This window comes from Ranitomeya variabilis, chromosome 5 (assembly GCF_051348905.1).
Source record: "Ranitomeya variabilis isolate aRanVar5 chromosome 5, aRanVar5.hap1, whole genome shotgun sequence".
NCBI classification, from domain to species: domain Eukaryota; kingdom Metazoa; phylum Chordata; class Amphibia; order Anura; family Dendrobatidae; genus Ranitomeya; species Ranitomeya variabilis.
The window spans coordinates 267,583,291-267,606,519 of NC_135236.1; the positions used below are offsets into that span (position 1 = coordinate 267,583,291).

A 23,229-nucleotide genomic window follows, 5' to 3' on the forward strand; every position below is an offset into this window, starting at 1 on the left:
TTCCTGGTCCGAAACCGCATTGTCTTTGGGAAGTGTGGGCACTGTCTACAGCCCATCAGCAGCCACCGATGTGATCGCTGGAACGGCGCCATTCTGGAAGGTGACTGTTTTTATATTTCATGAGCCACAGTTGCATTTAAGAAGAGAGTGTCCAAGTATAATGGTTCCTTTTCCTTCAGTCTGTACAAATAAAGTTTCTCCTGATGAGTTTCATATTTGAAGCTTCCTTCATGATTTTTGCAGCTAAGCTTTGGACCCGTTCTATCTCATCAGTGCTGAGGTCTCCAGAACTGGACATAAAATTCACACAGCTACCTATTCACTACTAAGACTTTCCGAAGTGAGCATCTTACATTTGGAATCCTTGAACAGCAGTTTTTTGTTGTGTTGACCACTTTGCCAGTAAAACAATCACTTTCAATGATGCAGTCACATTTTTGGGAACTTCAGTCTTAATGCAACCTCTGTATGCAGAGTTCGGCTACCTGGTGATCTTACCCTATGTGCCTTCTGAAATAGGATCATACTCCAGTCATTTCAGCCTAAGTCGAGCAAGACGTTAAAAGGCAGCATAGTGAACCTTGGATCTCCTGTAAGCAACATGTTGGTATCTTTTACATTTATGTGCAAAGTAACTTAGAACAGCCAAACAATGAGAGCTTTCAAGGAAAGTTGGTACCTTCCTTATCTGCATCTAAAGCATCTTTTTTTTTTTTAACCAAACAGTACCTTGTTTTATACTGATGAGGGGCAAAAACACTGAAACAGTACTGTCTACAGATGGGTCACTGGTTTGACCCATATGAGTTACTTTTCAGATTCTTTCCCCATAGAGCATTGCCTTAAAAAATTAGACTCCTTCAATTTTTGGTTCTCTTTAGTGAGATACTGTACTCCCCATGAGTTAGACTGGGTTGACACCGATATTTTGAAAACAATCAAGTCACTTCCACAAATTACGGACGAGTGCCAGAGCTGCCTTTATATTGCATGCATTGTTCTGGTCTGTACAATGGACCAGAATAGTGCATGCTGTTATTTTTCCTATGCAGACCATCGGTCTGCTTTGAAATCATCTATGTGCGTCTGTACCCTAGCTATAATGTGCCCATGTGTGGTCCATGGCACACGTAACTGCATATGGACCAACTAGATGCCTGTCTTAAAGGGGATATGTCAGCAGGTATTTGTTATTTAATTTGAGGACAGCATGAGATAGGGGCTGAGACAGTGATTTCATTGATGTGTCACTTTTTAAGCTTCAGTACAGTGAGTGTTTTATCAGCAAGAGATTATCACTACAGAACTACATCTCCAATACTCCCTGGTCTAACCACACCCCCAGCACTGATTAGCAGCTTACTGTCAATATACAATGTGCACAGAAGGCTGTGGTGTGGGCTGGGTTAGCTTTCTCAGCTCTGCTTTATGCTATATCTAAGAACTCTGATTGTGTCACAACTATTACGCCCAGTAAACTAAGTGATGCATCACTGGAATCAGAGATTATTTCCCTACATTATGGTGCGCTCAGACGAGGTACCAAAAACCTTGTGAACTGATTCCCTTTAATAAATGCTTACATGATGTATTTTTTGTCATCTGTGAATAAATGTCTATGAGAGCCCTAGTTATAAGCTGTATTACCATGGATGTCTGGAAGAAGTGTGACGTTCATTGGTTTCACACTGTGCTGTATGTCTTCTTTCAGAGTGAAGGAATACGAGAGTGTTCTGGAAATGAAAACTCCTGTGTCTGATTCTCCATACAAAGCAAAGTGAGTATAAGTGTTGTGATATCCGTGCAATGCACTTGACTGCAGATAGTTTGGACATTTCACTGGAAGAGAGTGGAAAAGCTGATAATTAGTCTGTGTGTTGTACAGTACAGATTATTATAGTTGTTTTTTAAATTCCACAGTGTTTCAATGTTATATGATTGAAAATAATTTTGCAGAACTTTAAGTATACCTATAGTTTACATATTATCTTATAAATTGTATGTACTGTATGTCACTTTGCAATATATACAGTATATCCAATATATGTCTGTGCACTTTTTAGCTGCTCCTTTACCCCATTTGCATGCCGCTGGATATCTGCACAGTATTTATAAGAGAATGCTGCGGATTTTAACATTTCCAACATTTTCTATTCTTCCTTGGATTTGCTCCATATCTTACTGCAGGTTTCAAATGGCTCACTGTGCGAAGGATGATGAGTGGTGAAATCTGCTTAATATCTGCCCACAAGCCCAGCTTAATGCTTTGTTTTCTGGTTTCCGTCTTTTCCTATAAACTCTTAGTCACTTGGAGGTTATACTTTTGGTCTGCCGAAACTAACAAATTAGGAAGATTGTTGCTCCTGGCAATTTAGTTACCAGGGTCAATGCATTCGTCAGGTATATTGACCAATTAGGAGCAATCATCTAGATTATGAGAAGAATATTGTCAGGCAGATCCCACCGCTGCTACCAATTTACCAGGAGACGCAACTCCGCTGCCTTCAATCGTCAGGACAATTACTTAATTGACTGACGGGTGATGGCCGAGGCTGTTTCCACTACTAGGCCGGAAACAGGGCAACTCAAAGAGAGTATATGGTATATACATCTCTGATTCCAACTCATGTCGTGCAGATTCTGAATGACAAATATAATACTAAGGTTTAGACCTTAACAACCATATGTGTTTTAATATACTACTAGTATTAATCTAGAGCAGACCTAATAGCGCCAAACGGGTACAAGCTTCCATCTCTGACTCTGGTGGACACAGGAACGTTAAGGATCACCTGGCAGGCTTCTTTTTAATAAGACCAACTCCATTAGTAACAGGACTATTTACTCACTCCATTGCTTGGTCCATAACATTTGCATAAGGTCATCTGGTGTCCAGCATCTCCAGGTCTAGAAGACAATGACGGGACAAGCAATCAAGATTATACCATTTGGCCCAATCTAACCATCTACACGGAGCTCACCAAAGCACCCCTTTGTATTTACCTTTCTTAGCCAGAATTTATTGGCTTCATGCATACATGCACATAGCCATCACCCCTCCATCACTGCTTACAGGGCCAGCGCGCTACGCTCATTGGTACACCAAACTTACAACATTAAACTCCCCAGTCTAGCTGGAAAAAATCCACATTCCTAATATCTATTTGGGCTATTAGTGGGCCGCACCTTTCCCCTTACTATGCTATCCTCAAACAAAGCAGCAGAGTTTAATGCCAAATCTGCTGTACATTTTCAGTTAGTCTTAACATTGGGGTTTTTACTCCTGTTTTTTAGGCTACAACGGCTTACCAAAGATCTCCAGAAACAATTGCAAACGCAAGATAATGGAGCCTGGGCCACCAATAAAGTGTCTGCGCTTGATCGGGCTTTGGGAGAAATTTCTCGGATCCTAGAAAAGCAGGTAAGGGAATGAGAAATTTAATTTAAAAAAAAAGTGTGAATTGTATGTTTTTCACTCTGTAGCAAGTGTATGTTTTTCAGTCTGCTCATCTATTATCAGTGGATGGTATCCTTGTTATAGGAATGTATTCCTCAGTGATAGCGTTTGTTTGGGCACCCATCGACCTCCCGCGAAACAATCACAGGGTGCCAATGGGTCATCATGGCAGACGGCTGCTTGATTAATATCTCCATAGCTGTCACTGAGGAATACATACATACAACAGGATATCATCCATCGATAATAAATGAACAGAGCTACAAGAATTTCAATAAGCAGCCTCCTGGATTACAGACAGAGGGAGGACAACAATAGGGTGCATCTTGTGGCCACATACAACACACACATGAGGACATATTGGTGCTGATCTCCATCCCATATTCCACAAAAACCACAGACTGAAAGTAATATTCCCAGATCTACCACTTTTCTTCTACAAGCAGCCCCCTAACTTAAAGGGGTTGTCCACTACTAGAACAACCACTTCTTGATCAAAATGTTTGGCCTCCATAAAATAATAAAGCTTCTACTTAGGTGCCGTGCCAGCGATGCTCCCACGGTGTGTGCAGTCATTCTCCCCGGGCTCTTGAGCTGTGTTGTGACACGTGACCCCAGCGCCAAATCGTCGCTGGCGTCAGTGTCCCTGCCTTCGGACAAATCGAACATGGAGAGGAAGTATGGGAAGTAGATGCTCTCTGTTTTTCTTCATGCTCAATTCGACAGGAGGCAGGGACAGTGATGCCAGTACTGATTGGGTTCCGGTGTCACAACAACAGAATGGGAGCCCTGGGGAGAGCGAATGCTGACACCATGGGAACGTCGCCAGCACGGGAGGTGAGTATAAGCTTTAGTATTTCATGGGGGCCAAGCAAGGGGTATGACAAGAAGTTGTCCAAGTAGTGGACAACATCATTAAGGAACCTCCTTGTCAAATGTGTCCTCTCATCACCATCAGAGACTGGCACATTTCCCCTGTAACAATAAAAAATACAGGACTTGTACCCACATATTACCAACGAATACAGTCCGCATACCCAACACAAATCAGGAGTATAACATCTTGGATTTCTTCTCCTGTCCATCCTCCAATGTGGTGTACATGATACAATGTACAAGGAGCCCTGGAGAAGCCTATATTGGGGCAACCATGCCAAACTACAAACTAGGATGAATCTACACCGATACAATCAGGAAAGAACTGGACGCATTTGTGGGAAAACTTTTCTTTGGACCTGAACACTGTGTGACAGATTTAAGTATTAATACTAAAAGGTCATATTAAGGACGATAGAGAGAAATTTGGGAACTCAAGCTAAGGATTTTCTCCTCTTTGACAATAGGATTCAATTTAACATCTGGATTTATGAGTAACTATATGGACATCGTTCATACATCAGCTGGTCTTACGGCAGATCACTAAGCCAACATTTCTCCATTTGTATCAAAAACCCTAATTTGATTTCCTTGGCTTATCTGTAGGAGGCATTGTAATATCTCTTAAATGTTGTGCTTTTGTCTCAGTAATTAATTTGTAATCATGCCTGAAGAAGGAGTCCCTGCTCTGAAAGCTTGCAAATATATATTTTATCCAATAGAAGTATCACTCCGAGAATGCTTTTTGTCATTTTTGGCCATAAAAGTATTCACATCGATTTTTCTGGCCAACACGGTGCCACAAAAATAATTTTTTATTGTACATCATAATACCTAGCAAACAAATTGTTAAGATATATTTTAAGAGAAGACTAAGAACAGATATAATGCTCAACGCCACGTGCGTAGGCTGTAATCGGGGTCTCTGTGTCAGTGCAACATAAGCCGAAAATGTCTGTTTGTATAGACATGTATTCCGTGGTCTCGGCTCTCCCTTTCAATGGCTCTAGTTAAATGCAGCCATTTTCGGGGCAGTGAATTGTTGGAAACCTTCACATCAAGCTCTGGATCGACTTACAAAGTGTGCTGTATTTGGATGATAACATTCCAGAGAGGGCTGTATTTTGTAGCCTTACCCAGTCAGATCCTGACCGTAACTGTTTGTTATCAGATATCGGATATACCAGCACTGCCATAGAGAGTTATTCCCATTAAAAGCCACAATTGAGGGATTACTTGGATAAGGCTCCTTTGCTTTCTCCGCCGCACGGACTTTGCTGCCAATCAGATAGCAAAATAGCTTTCTATTCTACAGACTTACCCATTAACTTTAAATCATGTTCTTAAAATTGAAGCCATTAGTGAGGCCCTAACAGAATAATTTCACTTCCTACATTAATATCATATCAGGTATATTCCTATCCAAGAATATATTACCAAATAACAGGTGAAATCTGCAGTTTTCACATGCAGTTTCCATTATACACAATCGTCACATCTATACATATCATTAGAAGTGCCGTAATACCATTTCTACAGCAGACATAGCATCATATACTTATATGAATCGCTATTATGGTGTTTTATGCTCTACTGGAGTGACTACTTTTAATCCTGGTCTATACTGATTAGTTTTACTTTAAATTAGTCATTTGCCTTTATGTGGGTTTGTTTTTTAACTACCAAGAATGCATAAATTAATATACAGTATACTCGCCTTACTGATCCACGACACTCATCTTTTCATGCTGCGCAAGTCCCACGCCAGTCTCTCTTCTTTGTTTTCAATCTGCTGATGCCACTCACTGGCCACAGAAGTGGGAAGTTGATCAATACTGTGGATATTGATTGGCTGCAGAAGTCACTTCTGTGAACCAAGCCAAAAGTGAAGAGACCGTTTCCTGCCTTATGGACATGTGACTTCGGCAACCAATCACTGGTGGCAAAGGTGTCACGTGACAGTGATGGACGTTGTGATTACATGTGCAACCAGGAAGTACAGAAAGCAGCAGGGGGTCCAGAGAGCTTAAGACGTGGACTGCATAATGCTCCAAGATGGATATATACATAATATTGCGAGGCTTGTGTGGAGCAGGCTGAGGAGCATTGCCTACTCCACACAGGCAGACACTGGCCATATTACACAGCCGGCATTTCCCTCTAACAGTAGAGATCGTCTGAAAATGTTAACCCCTCAAATTCCACTGTCAATCACTGACAGCATCTGATCACTACATTCTGGCCTGGGCATTTGTTCAGGCACCCATCAACCAACACCTCCCTTTCCCAAAGTGATCGCATGGTGCCAATGGGTTACCATGGCAGATGGGGGCCCGATGAAGAACCCCATCACTGTCACTCTGGTTTTCCTGTGAAATCCCTCCCAGGCTGGGCTTGATAGGAGACCTTGATTTTTGAGCTTTCAAAAATATAAATAAAAGTAACAGAACTTAAAAGTTCGAATCAACACCCCCTCTTTCCCCAGTTAAAAATAAAGAAATGTAACAATAAAAAAATTATATATTTGCTATTACCATATCCATAATTGTTTTAAAGAAAAAAAATGGAAACCCTAAAATTGTTGTTTCTTTGTCACCAAGCCTCCCGCAAAAAATAGCATTAAAAACAATCAAATGTCTGTACCCCAAAATTGTATCAATATAAGTGCTAGCTCACTTTGCATAAAAAACAAAAAACAAAATCCTCACACAGCTCCGTTGATGAAAAAATAAAGGAAGTTATGGGTCTTGGAAAATGTCATCCCAAACTTTTTTTTTTTTCAGTAAAAAAAAATTATGCCGCTAAAATATTTGTAAAGTATTTGGTATCGCTGTAATTGTACTGACCTGGAGAATCATGTTACTGGATGATCGTTACTGCATATTCAATGTTGTAAAAATGAAACTCAAAATAACAATTGTGGAATTGCGTTTTTTCCCCTTAGGCTACTTTCACACTAGCGTTAACTGCATTACGTCGCAAATCCGTTTTTTGCCGAAAAAACGGATGCGTCAAAAAAAGTGAAAAACGTATGCAACGCATACAGCATTTCGACGGATCCGTCGCAAATCCGCTAAACGTTTCCGTCGAAAATACTGGATGCGTTGCATACGTTGCATCCGTTTTTACCATCCGTTGCATCCGTTTTTACGACGGATCCGTTTTTAAAATGGGAGGCTCCCAAATTTCATTGGCTACTGGAAAATATGGAAAACTATATAGTTCTTGTTTTTACAGCCCATCTTTGTGGGTTTTAGTTTTGTGGCAGCGATGGAAGGTGTTCTTGGGAGGATTGCTAGTTTGGTTACCGACGTTATCTTTGAGACGAATCGCCTGGATATCATAGTGTGGGAGAAGGAGGCGGCAGCGGAAAGACGTAGGATGCTTCTGCAGCAACGGAGACGACTGTGGATTCATCCGATTAATGAACTACGGATGATGATAAAGGGATCCAAACCCTAACCCTACCCCTAACCTCACACCTAACCGTTTAATGAACATTTTCTGACAGTCATAGTGCCACGTATTTCAGTGCCACGTACTATAAATACTATAACTACGTGGTTATACGTGGCACTGAAAAATCGTGGCATTTTCGTGAAATACGTGGCACTTATATACGTGGCACTTATATACGTGGCACTTATATACGTGGCACTGATGTACGTGGCACTTATGTACGTGGCACTTATGTACGTGGCACTTATGTACGTGGCACTTATGTACGTGGCACTTATGTACGTGGCACTTATGTACGTGGCACTTATGTACGTGGCACTTATGTACGTGGCACTTATGTACGTGGCACTTATGTACGTGGCACTTATGTACGTGGCACTGATGTACGTGGCACTGATGTACGTGGCACTGATGTACGTGGCACTTATGTACGTGGCACTTATGTACGTGGCACTTAAGTGCCACGTACATCAGTGCCACGTACATCAGTGCCACGTACATAAGTGCCACGTACATAAGTGCCACGTACATAAGTGCCACGTACATAAGTGCCACGTACATAAGTGCCACGTACATAAGTGCCACGTACATAAGTGCCACGTACATACGTGGCCATATATGTGGGGTTGAAGGCCCAGGCCAGGTTTATATAGATTTGGGGGTGTCTGGCCAATTGGCAACAAAATCCAGCTTCTGAGCATGCTCACTGTAAAAAAACGTATTGCAGCGCTGCATTGCGTCGTACGACGTGTCCCGACGCATCCGTCGCTCATAGGCTTCCATTATAGCCAACGACGCATGCCGCAGGATGCGTCGCGACACGTTTTTTAGGCGGAGACAAAAAACGCTACAAGCAACGTTTTTTGCCGACGACGTATCGTCAAATTTCGACGCATCCGTCGTACGACGTACACGACGTATGCCAATCCGTCGCAATACGTCGCCAATACAAGTCTATGGGGAAAAAACGCATCCAGCAAAAACTTTTGCAGGATGCGTTTTTTCTGAAAAAAGACGTTTTGAGACGGAATGCAGTTAACGCTAGTGTGAAAGTAGCCTTATTTCCCTTGCAATATGTGATTAAATGAATACAGTCATGTCTCTTTGTAAAAGGGGAGGTGGGGTGGAGAGTGCAAAAACTAAAAATTGCATCCTTAAGTGGTTAAAGAAGTAATAAAAAGAGAAAAAACAACTGTTCTTAATCCAGTTTATTGGAGAATTGGGGGATTTTGAGTAGCAGCTATGAAATCCTATCTCAGTAATAGGAAAATCTGTCTTTATTGAAAACATATTTTAACCACTTCCCAACATTTGATGTACGCCGTATGTCATGGAAGGGAATGACACCTCACCCCCACCCCACTCGACCTTGGAAGTACTGGGTACTTCATGGCTTAAATGCGGCACTGCGACTGCAGTCGCAGTGATCACATTAAGGTGCCTGCTGATTCTAACAGCAGGGCACCTGGGCTTGTTGTCACAGCTAGTTTTTTTTTGTTCATTCTACCCCCAAAAATTGTAATAGCAATCAAAAAATGTCATCTGCCTGAAAATGGTACCAATAAAACATGATTTCGGCCCGCAAAAAAATAAGCCGTCACATGACTCTGTCAGCAGAAATATGGAAAAATTATAGCTCTCAAAATATGGCGATGCTTTGCAAAAAAAAAAAGTTTCCTTTAATGTGTGACAGCAGCCAAACCTAAAAATGTAATAAATCTGGTATCGGTGTAATCACACTGACCCGAAGCCACAGAATAAAGTCATCTAATTACTTATACCGCACGAGGAATGACGTAAAAAATAAATAAAACCAATTATTTTCTTGCTGTTGATTTGTTCATTCTGCCTCCCAAAAGATCGCAAGACTCAACGCACATCTATCCTGCACTCTATGCTAAGCGCTTATACCTGAGTTTCTGTGTAAATCTCTGAAATACATGATTCAGACGGAACTGCCAAAGGAAGATTTCCTGTAATGAGGCAGATGGAGTAACTGTGGACACTGTCTGGCCTATGATCCAGAGGTGTCCATCTTTTTAGGAGTGCATAAAAGTGCCTGCCGGCCACAGTTTTGTGCACCTCTGAAAAGGACAACGCTGAACAGAGGCAGGCAGAGTCCAGAGTAACTCTGCTGCCTCATTAAAGTGAATGGATCCCTCGGGGGTTTCATCTGAATTACGTCACTCAGGATTTAGATAGAAACCCCAATGTAAGAGCTCAACATAGAGGGCCAATAAATGTGGTCCAAAATGTTATGTAAAATGCTCCTAATAAAAACTTCAAATCAATCCACAAAAAAAAAAAACAAGTCCCCACACAGGTCCATTATCAGTTAATGTAAATATAGGGAGCTTCCACATTACTAGTAGTACATAGGATCTGGAGATGCAAAATGGCTCCTTAACCCCAAAAGAAATCAAGCAAATTCTGCGCTCCTAAATTCACATGCCCCTCTTCCTTCTGAGCCCCACAGTGTGCCCAAAACGCACTTCGCATCCACATATTTATCATTTCTGTGGCAATAAGAGCCCGCCTGATTTATGGGTGCCTGTCTCTAGAAGCACAAGCTAGGCATAACGTGCTGGTCACTACAACGAGCAGGTCACTTAAATGTGCTGGTCACTACAACTTCAGTTTGCAATTTTCATTCAACAACTTCCACTGCTGCTTGTTTCTGGAAAACACCCATGGAGTCAAAATCGTCACTACACTTGTAGATAAATTCTCAAAGGGGTATAATTTCCAAAATGGGGTATTTTGAAGGGGGATTCTGCTCTTCTAGCACTTAGGGGCTTTGTATATGAAGTCCGCAAACTATTCAATAAAAATCCAGCGCTCCAGGAGGCAAATAGCTCTCAGTTCCTCCTGAGGCTCACCGCATAGCTAAGCAGCACTGTACAGCCACTTATGGGGTATTTCTACATTCAGCAGAAATTGTGGGACAGATTTTGGTGCCATTTTTACCCACTTTCCCTTGTGAAAATTTAAAATCTGGGGCTAAAACTAAATTTTGGTGTAAAGATGTAATTATTTTTTCTTCAGTACTAAATGGTATAAAATTCTGTGACACACCTGTGGTGTCAATATGATTACTGCACCGCTAGATTAATTGAGAAGTGTAGTTTATAGAATTAGGTCTTTTATGGGGGGTTCTACTGTTCTGGCACTTCAAGGGTTCTGCAAATGTGACATGGCACCCTCAAATAAGTCCAGAAAAATCTCAACTCCAATATGGCGCTTCTTCCCTTTTGACCTTCACACTGTACCTCAAAAGTAGTTTTCGACCACATATGGGGCATCTGTATACTCAAATGAAGTTGCACGACACTTTTTGTGGTCCATTTTGTCCTGCTACCCCCGTGAAAATAAAAAAAAAATCTAATTTTTCCCACAATTTTTTTTTTCACGGCTGTTACAACCTTCTGTAAAGTATCTAGGAGTTCTACGTGCGCACCACACATCTAGATACATTCCCTGAGAGGTCTAGCTTTGAAAATGGGGTCACTTGTGGGGGATTTCCACTGTTTAGGCACATCGGTGGCTCTCCAAGCGCAACATGACACCCGCAGACCATTCCATTAAATTCTATTTTCCAAAATGTTACTCCTTCCTTTCTTAAATCCTGCCATGCGCCCAAACAGTAGTTCCCTGTTCTGGTTACACTTCTGAAAATGCAAAATTTGGTACTAATAGAACATTCTTGTAGGAAAAATGTGATTGTTTTATTTTTATTTTCATGGCTCCAAGTTCTAAACTTCTGTGAAGCACCTGGTGGTTCAAGGTGCTCTCCACACATCTAGATAAGTTCCCTGAGGGGTATAGTTTCCAAAATAGTGTCACTTCTGGGGTGTTTCCACTGTTTAGGCACAACAGGGGCACTTCATGGTGTCCGCTAATTATTCCAGCAAATTTTGCATTCAAAAAGTCAGAATGTGCTCCTTCCCTTCCAAGTCCTATTGTGTGCGCAAACAGTAGTTTTCCTCCACATACAGGGTATCGGCGTACTCAGGAGAATTTGTATACAATTTGTTGTGCAATTTCTCCTATTAGGCTACTTTCACACTAGCGTTAACTGCATTCCGTCACAATGCGTCGTTTTGCCGAAAAAACGCATCCTACAAAAGTGTTTGCAGGATGCGTTTTTTCACCATTGATTTACATTAAGCGACGCATTGTGACGGATTGCCACACGTCGCACCCGTCGTGCGACGGATGCGTCGTGCAGTGGTGGACCGTCGGGAGCAAAAAACGCTACATGTAACGTTTTTTGCTCACGACGGTCCGCTTTTTCCGACCGCACATGCGCGGCCGGAACTCCGCCCCCACCTCCCCGCACTTCCCCGCACCTCACAATGGGGCAGCGGATGCGCTGGAAAAATGCATCCGCTGCCCCCGTTGTGCGGCGGAGACAACTCTAGCGACGGGAACGTCGGCCCGACGCACAGCGACGGGCCGAGCCCGACGCTAGTGTGAAAGTAGCCTTACCTGTCACGACACAGCTGTCGTGTGACCCGGGACAGGGGCTCCTTCCCTGTTTCTAACACTAGGGGCGCCTTAGCTCACCCTACTCCCTGGGATACTTCTGAAGGTGCCAGGGCCTTCACCCTTGCCTTATCTCCTGAGTTAGCCTTCGGTCTGTTCTCTTCCCTTACCCAGGGAAGAAGGACGCTACCATGCACCAGAGTAGACCAACCCAACAAACAAGGCAACACAAACAAGGGTTACCAGAAAACTCCAGACATACAAAATATTCACTCACATATAACAGAGGAATGCACCTGGGCATGTAGGTAGGAGTATAAACTAAAATAGAGAAGGATGGGGAGTTACCACACATACCAACCAAGCAACAGTCACAGATCACTCCTCCAACTCTCCCTTTCCAACTCCTGTCCCTCCATTACCTATGCAGCAAATGCTTGCTCTGACAAGGATTTGTAACAGAGCCCAGATTATAAAGGGGAAAGGAGTGGTAACCGAGCTCAGCTGAGAGCACAGACATTTCCAACATGGCTGATTAAGCCCTGTTCTGCCAGAAGAAATAAACACATTTAAAATGAAGAACTGCTTCTTCTAAGCGCCGGAGTAGGAGCAATCAGACGCTGCGGTGTTCTGGCTACACACTGTCACGGTAACCCTGTGACATTGCTCTTGTGAAATTGCAAAATTTGTGGCTAAAACCATTTTTGGGGAAATTATTATTTTTTTTATTTTTCAGGTTCAACGTTATAAACACCTTATCTAGATGATTTCCAAAATGGTGTCATTTGTGGACGGTTTCCATTGTTTAGGCTCCTTCCGTTCCGAGCCCTGACGTGCTCTCAAACTGTTGTATTCTCCCACATATGGAGTGTCGGCATGCTTAGAAGAAATTGCACCACAAATTTTGCAGTCCATTTTTTCCTGTTACCTTTACGAAAATAAAAAAATATGGGTCTAAAGTAAAAATGGGAGGAAAAAGTTAAATGTTCATTTTTTTCCTTCCACATTCCAAAAATTCCTGTGAAACTCCTGAAGGGTTAATAAATATCTTTAATAATGATTTTGAGCACCTAGATGGGTGAAGTTTGTAGAATGGTGACACTTTGGGGTATTTTCTGTCATTTAGGCCCCTCAAAGTCACTTCAAATGTAATGTGGTCCCTAAAAAAAAATAGTTTTGTAAATTTTGTTGGAAAAATTAAAAATTGTTGGTCAACTTTTAACCCTTCTAACTTCCTAACAAAAATATTTTTGAAAAATTGAAAAGTAAACATGTGGGAAATGTTATTTATTAACTATTTTTTATTCGCCACGACAGCACCCACTGAGAGAGGGGATCCGCCCCTGGGAACAGGAAACCTACAGAGAGATAAAAGGGGCGGCCCCCCCTCACTCCTCAGTTGGTTTCCTGTTCCTAGACGGGAACCCACAGAGAAGACTCTATGAGTATCTATGAAGAGGAAAGCCCGCCTGGACTGCCGCCTGTACGACTCTGCTGAGCGGCAGGGGCTCCAGAGCGGGTAGACAGAGACGGGAATGGTCCGGAGGGCCACCCCTCATCTGCTGATGCGGCTGGAATGCCGGCTATTTATCAACAGTCTCCCTGCTGGGACACCGTTGTATGACGCGACCGACCTTCTCGTCCGGCCGGACCTGGGTCAGGTAATATACTCCGGGGGTATGTGGAGCGTCTCCCCGGGGGGTTTTTCCCCTCCTGGTCCCTCCGGAGTGGAGATATTATATTGCTGGTAGCTGCAGGTGCAGCACTTACCATAGCGTCTTCCAGCGTGCAGCAGAGACGCGGGCGCATGCGCAGTAGCATCGGCGTCCCGGAAGTGCTGGGTTGAACTTCCGGGATCGCGGGGGCAGCCTGGGCTCAACTATAGGCACCATTGTACCGATAATTAGTGCAAAGCGTCTGCGGCTGGAGAAGAAGACTGCGGACCACACACCAGGGCTGATTGCTAATCTCCCCCGATAATCAGGTTTCAAAAAAAAAAAGGGAGGGAGTGTTTTCTCAGCTGTGGGCAAACGGTGCTATATAAGGCAGTTCAGAGCACTCCTGGTTGCGCAACATGTCGTCCCAGGAGGATATCGAGCGCCCACTGGAGGATTCAATCCTGCCTAGTGGTGATGCCCAAAAAGGCAGTGGACACTCAAAGAGGAGTGACTCCACTGAGAAATCAGGGAAAAAGTCAGGCCGCTCTGCACCGAAGGCTGATCGTACAACCCGGCAGACGGTATTTAACCTTACTCCTGGGCGAATGTGTAGCTGGCTTTATGGGGGCTAATGGTAGTTTCTCCTACTTCTATCTTATAGGGTAAGCGGACGGAGAAATCTAGGCACAAGCAGTGTGCGATGTGTAATGAGCCCCTGCCGGACTCCTATATTAAGAAATTGTGTCAGAGTTGCATAGATTACACCTTACAGCAGGAAAGTTCTGTCAGGATGAAAGAAATTCGTCTCATGATTAGGGAAGAACTTCAGTCCTTGGGAGGTACTCCGGCGGTGATTGTTGAGAAAAGAGCCAGGAAAGCGCCTTCACCTGCAGCAGACACGTCAGCAGAAAGTGGGGAGGTCAGCTCAGACGTTTCTCAGAAATCGGGCTCCTCGGATGACGAGGATTACGTCTGTTTCCCTACAGACAGTGTAAATAATTTGATTAAGTCAGTGAGAGGTACTATGGGGGTATCAGAGTCTAAAGAACCTCAGACACCTCAGGACGCTATGTTTGCTGGTCTTTCACAGAAGAAAGGCCATGTGTTTCCAGTGAATCAGGCCATCAAGGACCTGGTTAAACGGGAATGGAGTAAAGGACAAAAGGGGTTTGTGCCAGTCTCGTGTAAAAGGCGGTACCCCTTTGATGATGAGGACTTGACCACTTGGTCCAAAGTACCTAAAGTGGATGCGGCAGTGGCATCCACCTCCCGCCGTTCCTCCCTGCCAGTTGAAGATGCAGGTTCCTTATCAGATCCTATGGACAGGAAATCTGACACAATACTTAAAAAGTCATGGGAGGCCTGTGTAACTGCCTTTAAACCTGCAATTGCAGCCACATCTACTAGCAGGTCTATGCTAGTTTGGCTGGACCAGCTGGACCAAAACATTAAAACTGGTGTATCCAGGGAAAGATTGCGCTCTGCTATTCCTTTAATTAAAGGGGCTGCGGCATTTATTTCTGATGCCTCTATTGACTCACTCCGTCTAGCGGCCAGAACGGCCAGTCTTACTAACACGGCTCGTAGAGCCTTATGGCTAAAAAACTGGAAAGGAGATGCCCAGTCCAGGTCCAAATTGTGTGCCATACCCTGTCAGGAAGGGCGTTCAGGAAGCCACCATTCGGCAAGAAGGGAGGCTATAAAGACCGGTGGAATAATAATAAAGAATTTAAACAAAAAGGAAATTTGTTCAATAAACGTCCCTTTAAGCCAGCGGATAAATTCCGTTGACCCGGTTCTGCCAGTGGGAGCTAGACTTCTACAGTTTGCAGAGCAATGGAAGGAAATAACGGTCAATCCATGGGCCATCAATTTAGTATCTTCAGGCCTCGTTTTAGACTTCATCCAAACACCTCCGGATTCCTTCCTTCTTACATCCTTAAAATCTAGGCCTCAGCAGGAGGCCCTGGAAACGGAAATTAAATCCCTCATATCCAAACACGTATTAATAAAAGTGCCACCATCCCAGATAGGGAAGGGCTTCTACTCCCCCCTATTTCTAATTTCTAAGCCCGATGGCTCTTTCAGAACCATAATCAATCTGAAAAAATTAAATTCCTTTATAAAACCCAGAACATTTAAAATGGAATCTATTTGTTCAGCTATTAAAAATTTGTTTCCAAATTGTTACATGGTAGTATTGGATCTTAAGGATGCTTACTACCATCTCCCCATACACCAGTTACACCAACAATTTCTCCGGGTAGCAGTGGTTATAGATGGGCAGGTCTGTCATCTACAATACCGGGCTATGCCATTTGGTTTATCCATGGCTCCAAGGGTTTTTACCAAGTTACTATCAGAGGTAATGTCCTTCCTACGAGTAAGGGACACACTAGTAATTCCGTATCTAGATGACCTGTTGATTGTAGGTAGAGATTCCCTACAGTGTGAGAAGAGGTTGGGGGAAGTAGTTTTTTCTTTGCAAAAACTGGGCTGGATTATAAACTGGGAAAAATCCAGGCTCCAGCCTGTGACATGTCAGAAATTTCTGGGGCTCCTATTGGACTCAGTTGACCAGATATGTAGGCTTCCTGATGAGAAAAAGACCACCATAATACATAAAGTGAGTATAGCCATCAGTAAGCGTAGTATGTCATTGAGGAATGCCATGTCTTTATTAGGTTCCCTGACTTCCTGTCTTCCCGCTGTCCAATGGGCGCAATTCCACACTAGACAGCTACAGAAATTTGTATTACAAGAGGACATTAGGAGGGAAGGAAGGCTGGATGACACAGTCGTTATAACGTCAGATGTAGTACACTCCCTGGCATGGTGGTTAGATTGGGACAATCTATCTAAGGGAGTTTTATGGGTTATCACTCCATCCACTAACATTACCACGGATGCTAGTCCCGATGGCTGGGGGGCACACTTTCAGGATCAGGTAGCCCAGGGTCTCTGGTCTTATGCAGAGCTTGAGAATTCCTCTAATGTAAAAGAGTTGAAAGCTATATTTTATTCCCTGCTCCACTTTCTCCCTCAGCTGAGAGGCTCTCACACAAGGGTCTTCTCCGACAACACAACCGCAGTGGCCTATCTGAACCGTCAAGGAGGTACTCGGTCAGAAAATCTTATGGGAGTTGCTTCAGACATCATGGAGCTAGCCGAAGGTCACCTACTATCCTTGTCGGCAGTTCATATCAGAGGCATAGACAACCTTCGTGCAGACTTCCTCAGCCGCCACACTCTGCATCAGGGGGAATGGATGCTCAACAGGGAAGTGTTCAAGTTAATAACAGCCAAATGGGGTGTACCCCAGATAGACTTGTTCTCCACACGAGCAAACCGTCAGGTGAGGATGTTCGCCTCTCTATGCAGAGAGGACAATCCGGACATATTCGATGCCCTCCATATAACATGGGCATTCGACCTAGCCTATGCATTCCCTCCATGGAATCTACTGCCGGTGGTCATAAGAAAGATAAGGGAAGAAGGGGCAAGAGTTCTACTGATAGCCCCATTCTGGCCCAAGAGGCCATGGTTTTCGTGGCTCAGAGCGATGTCAATTTCAGACCCCTGGATTCTGCCTCAGACCAAAGACCTTCTATCTCAGGGGCCGTTCCTACATCCTCAAGTAAAGGGAATGAACTTGACTGTCTGGAATTTGAGAGGCAATTACTAGAGCTTAGAGGGTTCTCTAGGGGGTTAATAAATACCCTCATGAGGAGTAGAAAGCCTTCCACTACCAGAATTTATGTTAGGATTTGGAAGAAATTTCTTGAATTCCATACTGCACAACTCTCTTCGGAAGTTCCTATATTCTCAATATTAGAATTTCTACAGAAGGGTCTGGACTTGGGACTCTCGGTTAGCACATTAAAGGTCCAAATTTCGGCTCTAGGAGCTCTGTTTAATTCTGATGTTGCAGGCAATAGATGGATATCTAGGTTTATTTCCGCTTGCGAGAGATCAAAACCTATTAAGGTACCACAGATTCCTCAGTGGGATCTGACGTTAGTCCTGGATGCATTGACACAAAGCCCTTTTGAGCCTCTTCAGACAGCCTCTCTGAAGCATGTCTCATTAAAAACGATATTACTAGTGGCATTAGTATCTGCCAGAAGGGTGAGTGATCTCCATGCCTTATCAGTAGATCCTCCATTCCTATTAGTGACTTCTGACAGAATAGTTTTAAAAACAGATCCATGTTATCTCCCTAAGGTAGCCACTAGTTTTCATAGGTCTCAGGAGATCTTGTTACCTACCTTTTATGAGAACCACTCGACTCCAGAAGAAGCTAGGCTTCATACCCTAGACGTTAAAAGAGCTATTCTAACCTATATTGAAAGAACTAGGGACTGGAGGGAGAGTAGGGCTCTCTTTGTGTCTTTCCAGGGGAAAAACAAAGGATCCAGAGTCACAAAGTGCACACTGTCGCGCTGGATCCGGGATGCTATAATCTTGGCGTACAGATCTAAGGGAAGAGATCCTCCTCTGCATATCGGAGCACACTCCACTAGGGCCGTATCGACTTCCTGGGCAGAAAGAGCGAACGTGCCAATACACCTTATATGTAAGGCTGCAACTTGGTCTTCGCCTAATACCTTTTATAAGCACTATAGACTAGACCTATCTGCTGCTTCTGATCTAACCTTTGGGGTGTCGGTTCTCGGCTCAGTTAACCCACCCAATCTATAATCTCTGTAAATCTCTCAGTGGGTGCTGTCGTGGCGAATAAAAAATACCGGATTACTCACCGGTAATGCTCTTTTATAGAGCCCACGACAGCACCCATTCGATTCCCTCCCTTTTCTTTATTTAGTTGCACGTGGTGTCTTGTAGGGAGATGTATATAATAGAGTAAGATGATATGAAGTTGTAAATATGTGTATATATAACTAAACCTGTTAAACTAAAACACCTGGCGGCGGTTCCTCCTTATTCTCTGTAAAACAACTGAGGAGTGAGGGGGGGCCGCCCCTTTTATCTCTCTGTAGGTTTCCTGTTCCCAGGGGCGGATCCCCTCTCTCAGTGGGTGCTGTCGTGGGCTCTATAAAAGAGCATTACCGGTGAGTAATCCGGTATTTTGTGTCACTTAACTCTCTGATTTAAAGGCATCAAAATTAAGTTTAAAAATTGCAAAATTTTCTAAATTATCGCCAAATTTCCGTTTTTTTTCCACAAATTAGCACAAGTCATATAGAATACATTTTACAACTATCATGAAGTACAATATGTCACAAAAAATCACTCTCAGAATCAGTGGGATCTGTTGAAGTGTTCCAGAATTATTACCACATAAAGTGACACTGGTCAGAATTGTAAAATTTGGCCTGGTCATGAAGGTGCAAGCAGGCTTGCGGAATAAAGGTGATATGAGAATAAATTTTTTTAGTCATGTTAGTTACAGCCGCTAATGATGGGCGCACCCGAACGGTAATGTTCAGAGTCTGTGCACAAACCCCTAACACGGACTTCTCAAAGTATTGGCATGGTTGTGATTGGCCGGCGCAGTATGTTAAAAAAAGAAATAGACGTGGGATCCCCTCTTTCTGAACATAAGTGCAGGTAAAGCAGACAGCTGCTGGCCGCAGCCCTCAGCTGTCTGCTTTATCTTGGATGGTTATTAAAAGCAGAGGGGGCTCTGTACCATTTTTGAAAATGATTTTAAATAAATAATTTTAAAAAAATGGCCCAGGGTCCCCCTATTTTTGATAAAGAGCCAAGGTGAAGCAGACAGCTGGGTTGCCTGTATGCTCAGGCTGGGATAGTCCATGGATATTTTTCTCCCCCAGCCTAAAAATAGCTGCCTGCATTCGCCCCAGAAAAGGCACATCCATTAGATACGCTAATTCTGGCACTTTGCCTGGCTCTTTCCGCTTGCCCTGGTGCATTGGCAATCTGGATAATATTTTACGTTTGATGTCAGCTATGTAATGTCCGCTGACATCAAGCCCTGGGGTTAGTAATGGAGAGCAGTCTATAAGACACCCCCATTACTAATCCTGTAGTCAAAAGCCATAAACTCACACACACAGAGAAAAGTCCTTTAATTGTAAAAAGCACTCCCCGACCCTCTTTTACCCATTTATTGCCTTGAAAAATAAAATAATTTAAAGAGGTTCACCGTAAATCCATCCCACCATGATCCCCAACTCTGCTACATCCGGATGCATTGCTGAGCATTGACATCAGCAATGTGACCGCTCAGCACGGCAGCCGGAACATAATGATAGTAGCACGTGAATCCGGCTGCTGCCACGAGCACTGATGTCAGTATGCTTATTTCAGTTTATAGCCGATGAACTGCGGTAACCATACTAACATCACCGCTCAACCGCTGCGAAGGGTGACTTTAGTTAGGTTACCGCAGTTCGACTGTGCACTGCCATAAACTTACTGACGTCACTGCTCGCAGCGTGAGAAATTTCTCACACTGCGAGCGGTGACATCAGGAAGGTTATCGCAGATCATCGGCTGTGAACTGCGATAAGCTTACTTACGGGCTCTTCGCAGTAACCAAATTCGCACGCTACTGTCATTGTGTTCTGGCTGCCATGCCATGCTGTCACATAACTGATGTCACTGCTCAGCACTGCATCCGGATGTAGCAGAGTCGAGAATCGATGTGGGATGAATTTATGGCGGACCCCTTTGGATTATTTTATTTTTTAAAGATAAAAAAGGGTCATTGTCGGGGAGTGTTTTTTTTACAATTAAAGGACTTTTCTGTGTGTGGTTATTGCTTCTGACAATTGGGTTAATAATGGGGGTGTCTGATAGAAACCTCTCCATTACTAACCCCTGGGCTTGATGTCAGCGGACATTACACAGCTGATATCAACCCAAAAACCATTAACCTGCTTGCCAGGGCAAGCGGGATGAGCCGAGGCTAAGTGCCAGAATTGGCGCAACTAATGGATGTGCAATTTCTGGGGCGGCTGATTGCTGGTGTTATTTGTCTAGGAGGGGGCCAATATCCATGGCATCTACCCAGCCTAGTAATATCAATCCTTTACTGTCTTCTTGGCCTTTTCAGGTTATTAAAAATAGGGGGAACCCCACTTTATTTTTTTTAAATAACCAGCAAAGCCAACGCAGACAGGTGTGAGCTGATATTAATAACCTGGGAAGCTTCAAGGATATTGACCCCCTTCCCAAAATAATAACGCCAGTCCCCAGCTGTCTGCTTTCCCTCAGCTGGGTATTAAAAATAAAGGGGACCCCATGCCATGTTTTCTTTTATTTCTTTGTTTATTAGCGAAATACATCTAAAGTAAGCTACACACGCACTGCACTAATTATATAACGTATCTTACTGACATACACTGTGTTCCAAATTATTATGCAAATAATATTTTCTCATATTTTCTCTAATTACCTATTTGAATTGCAGTCATTGTTATTTTCCAGTCATCTACTATTCTAGTATAATTGCAATGTTTTGGAACAAACTGCCTATGAAAACAGTATCTTTTAATAAAAAAATAAACACTCAAAATGCATGTTCCAAATTATCATGCACAGCAGAGTTTTCAACCTTTTTTATTTTATTTTGAACAAAAAAATGGTCAATTGTGAAGTTATAAGCATTATCAGCTTATTACAAAATGAAATCAAACAGTTTTCAAGTGAAAAAGTTATTCTAGGTGATGTTACATTTGCACATAGGACCCCTTGTTCGAAAGAAGCTTCTGAACTCTCTCGTCCATTGAATTTGTCAGTTTTTGGATGGTTTCTGCTTCAATTGTTTTGCATGTGGACAGAATACTCTCCCAGAGCTGTTGCTTAGATGTGAACTGCCTCCCGCCATCATAGACACTCCTTTTGATGATGCTCCAGAGGTTCTCAATGGGGTTGAGGTCAGGGGAAGATGGTGGCCACCCCATAAGTTTGTCCTCTTTTATGCCCATAGCAGCCAGAGATGCAGATGTGTTTTTTGCAGCATGAGACGGTGCATTATCATGCATGAAAATGATCTTGCTGCGGAAAGCACGGTTCTTCCTCTTGAACCATGGCAGGAAGTGTTGTTTTAGAAACTCCACATAGATTATGGAGTTCATCTTTACCCCTTCAGGGATCATAAAGGGGTTGACAATCTCCCTCCCCATGATTCCAGCCCAAAACATTACTCCACCTCCTCCTTGTTGGCGCCTTAGCCATGTTTTCATGGGGTGTCCATCAACCAGCCATCCTCCACTCCATCCATCTGGACCATAGAGCGTTGCACGGCACTCATCGGTGAACAAAACAGTTTGGAAGTCAGTCTTCATGTATCGTTTGGCCCACTGGAGCCGTTTCTGCTTGTGTGCAGTGGATAGAGGTGGTCGACAGGATGGCTTACGCACAGCTGCAAACCTCTGAAGGACCCTGCATCTTGTTATTCTGGGGACGTTGGAGGCACCAGCAGCTTCCTAAACTTGTCTGCTGCTATGACAAGGCATTTTTGCAGCTGCTCTTTTAACCTTACGCAATTGCCTGTTGGAAAGAGTCCTCAATTTTTCCTTATCAGCACGCACACGTGTGTGCTGGGAATCCGCTACATACTTCTTGATTGTGCGATGATCACGATGAAGTGTCTTGGAAATGTTTATTGTAGTCATGCCTTGACCTAAATACTCCACAATTTGTTGCTTTTCAGCAGCCGACACATCCTTCTTCTTTCCCATTTTGGCAAAAAATGTAGGCTGCTCAATAATGTGGAACAGCCTTTTTAAGTAGTCTTGCCTTTATTTGGGCACACCTGCCAAACTAATTTGCACAGGTATCTGCAATTGCTTTCAGAGATATAAAGAGCCCTGACACACATCACCATCAATGAGTTTAAATGACAAACAAAAAAATTCTAACCTTATCACTCCTAAACTCTTTGTGCATAATCATTTGGAACACAGTGTATTTCTTACCATGAACAGGCGCTGGCTGGTAAATAGTCTCATCAGCATTACCTGTTTTGCTGCTATCAGTGAGAGTAGGCGACGCTAATGACAGGAGTAGTCATCAGCTGACACCTAAGGCTATGTGCATACGTTGCGGATTTTCCCGCTGATCCGCAGCGTTTTTGACGCTGCAAATCTGCAGCAGTTTTCTATGTGTTTAACAGTAGCATGTTAACCTATGGAAAACCAAATCCACTGTGCACATGCTGCGGAAAAAAAAACGCACGGGAACGCAGCGTTGTTTTTTCCGCAGCATGTCAATTGTTTGTGCGGATCTGCAGCGTTTCTGCACCCATAGACTTGCATTCAGTCAGGCACATCTGCAGCAAAACCGCTGATGTAAAAAAGATCT

The 23,229-nt window shown here is 43.4% G+C and overlaps 1 protein-coding gene across 4 annotated transcripts in view; it reads left to right on the plus strand.

Moving 5' to 3' along the window:
- The window catches only part of SCAPER (S-phase cyclin A associated protein in the ER), a 369,596-nt gene that overhangs the window by 216,960 nt on the left and 129,407 nt on the right, over window positions 1-23,229 (plus strand). For all 4 annotated transcript variants that reach the window (XM_077264248.1, XM_077264247.1, XM_077264249.1 and 1 more), the window contains 2 exons: window positions 1,712-1,777; window positions 3,295-3,421. In XM_077264248.1, coding sequence (XP_077120363.1) covers window positions 1,712-1,777; window positions 3,295-3,421 — 193 coding nt within the window. The remainder of the gene's footprint in view (window positions 1-1,711; window positions 1,778-3,294; window positions 3,422-23,229) is intronic.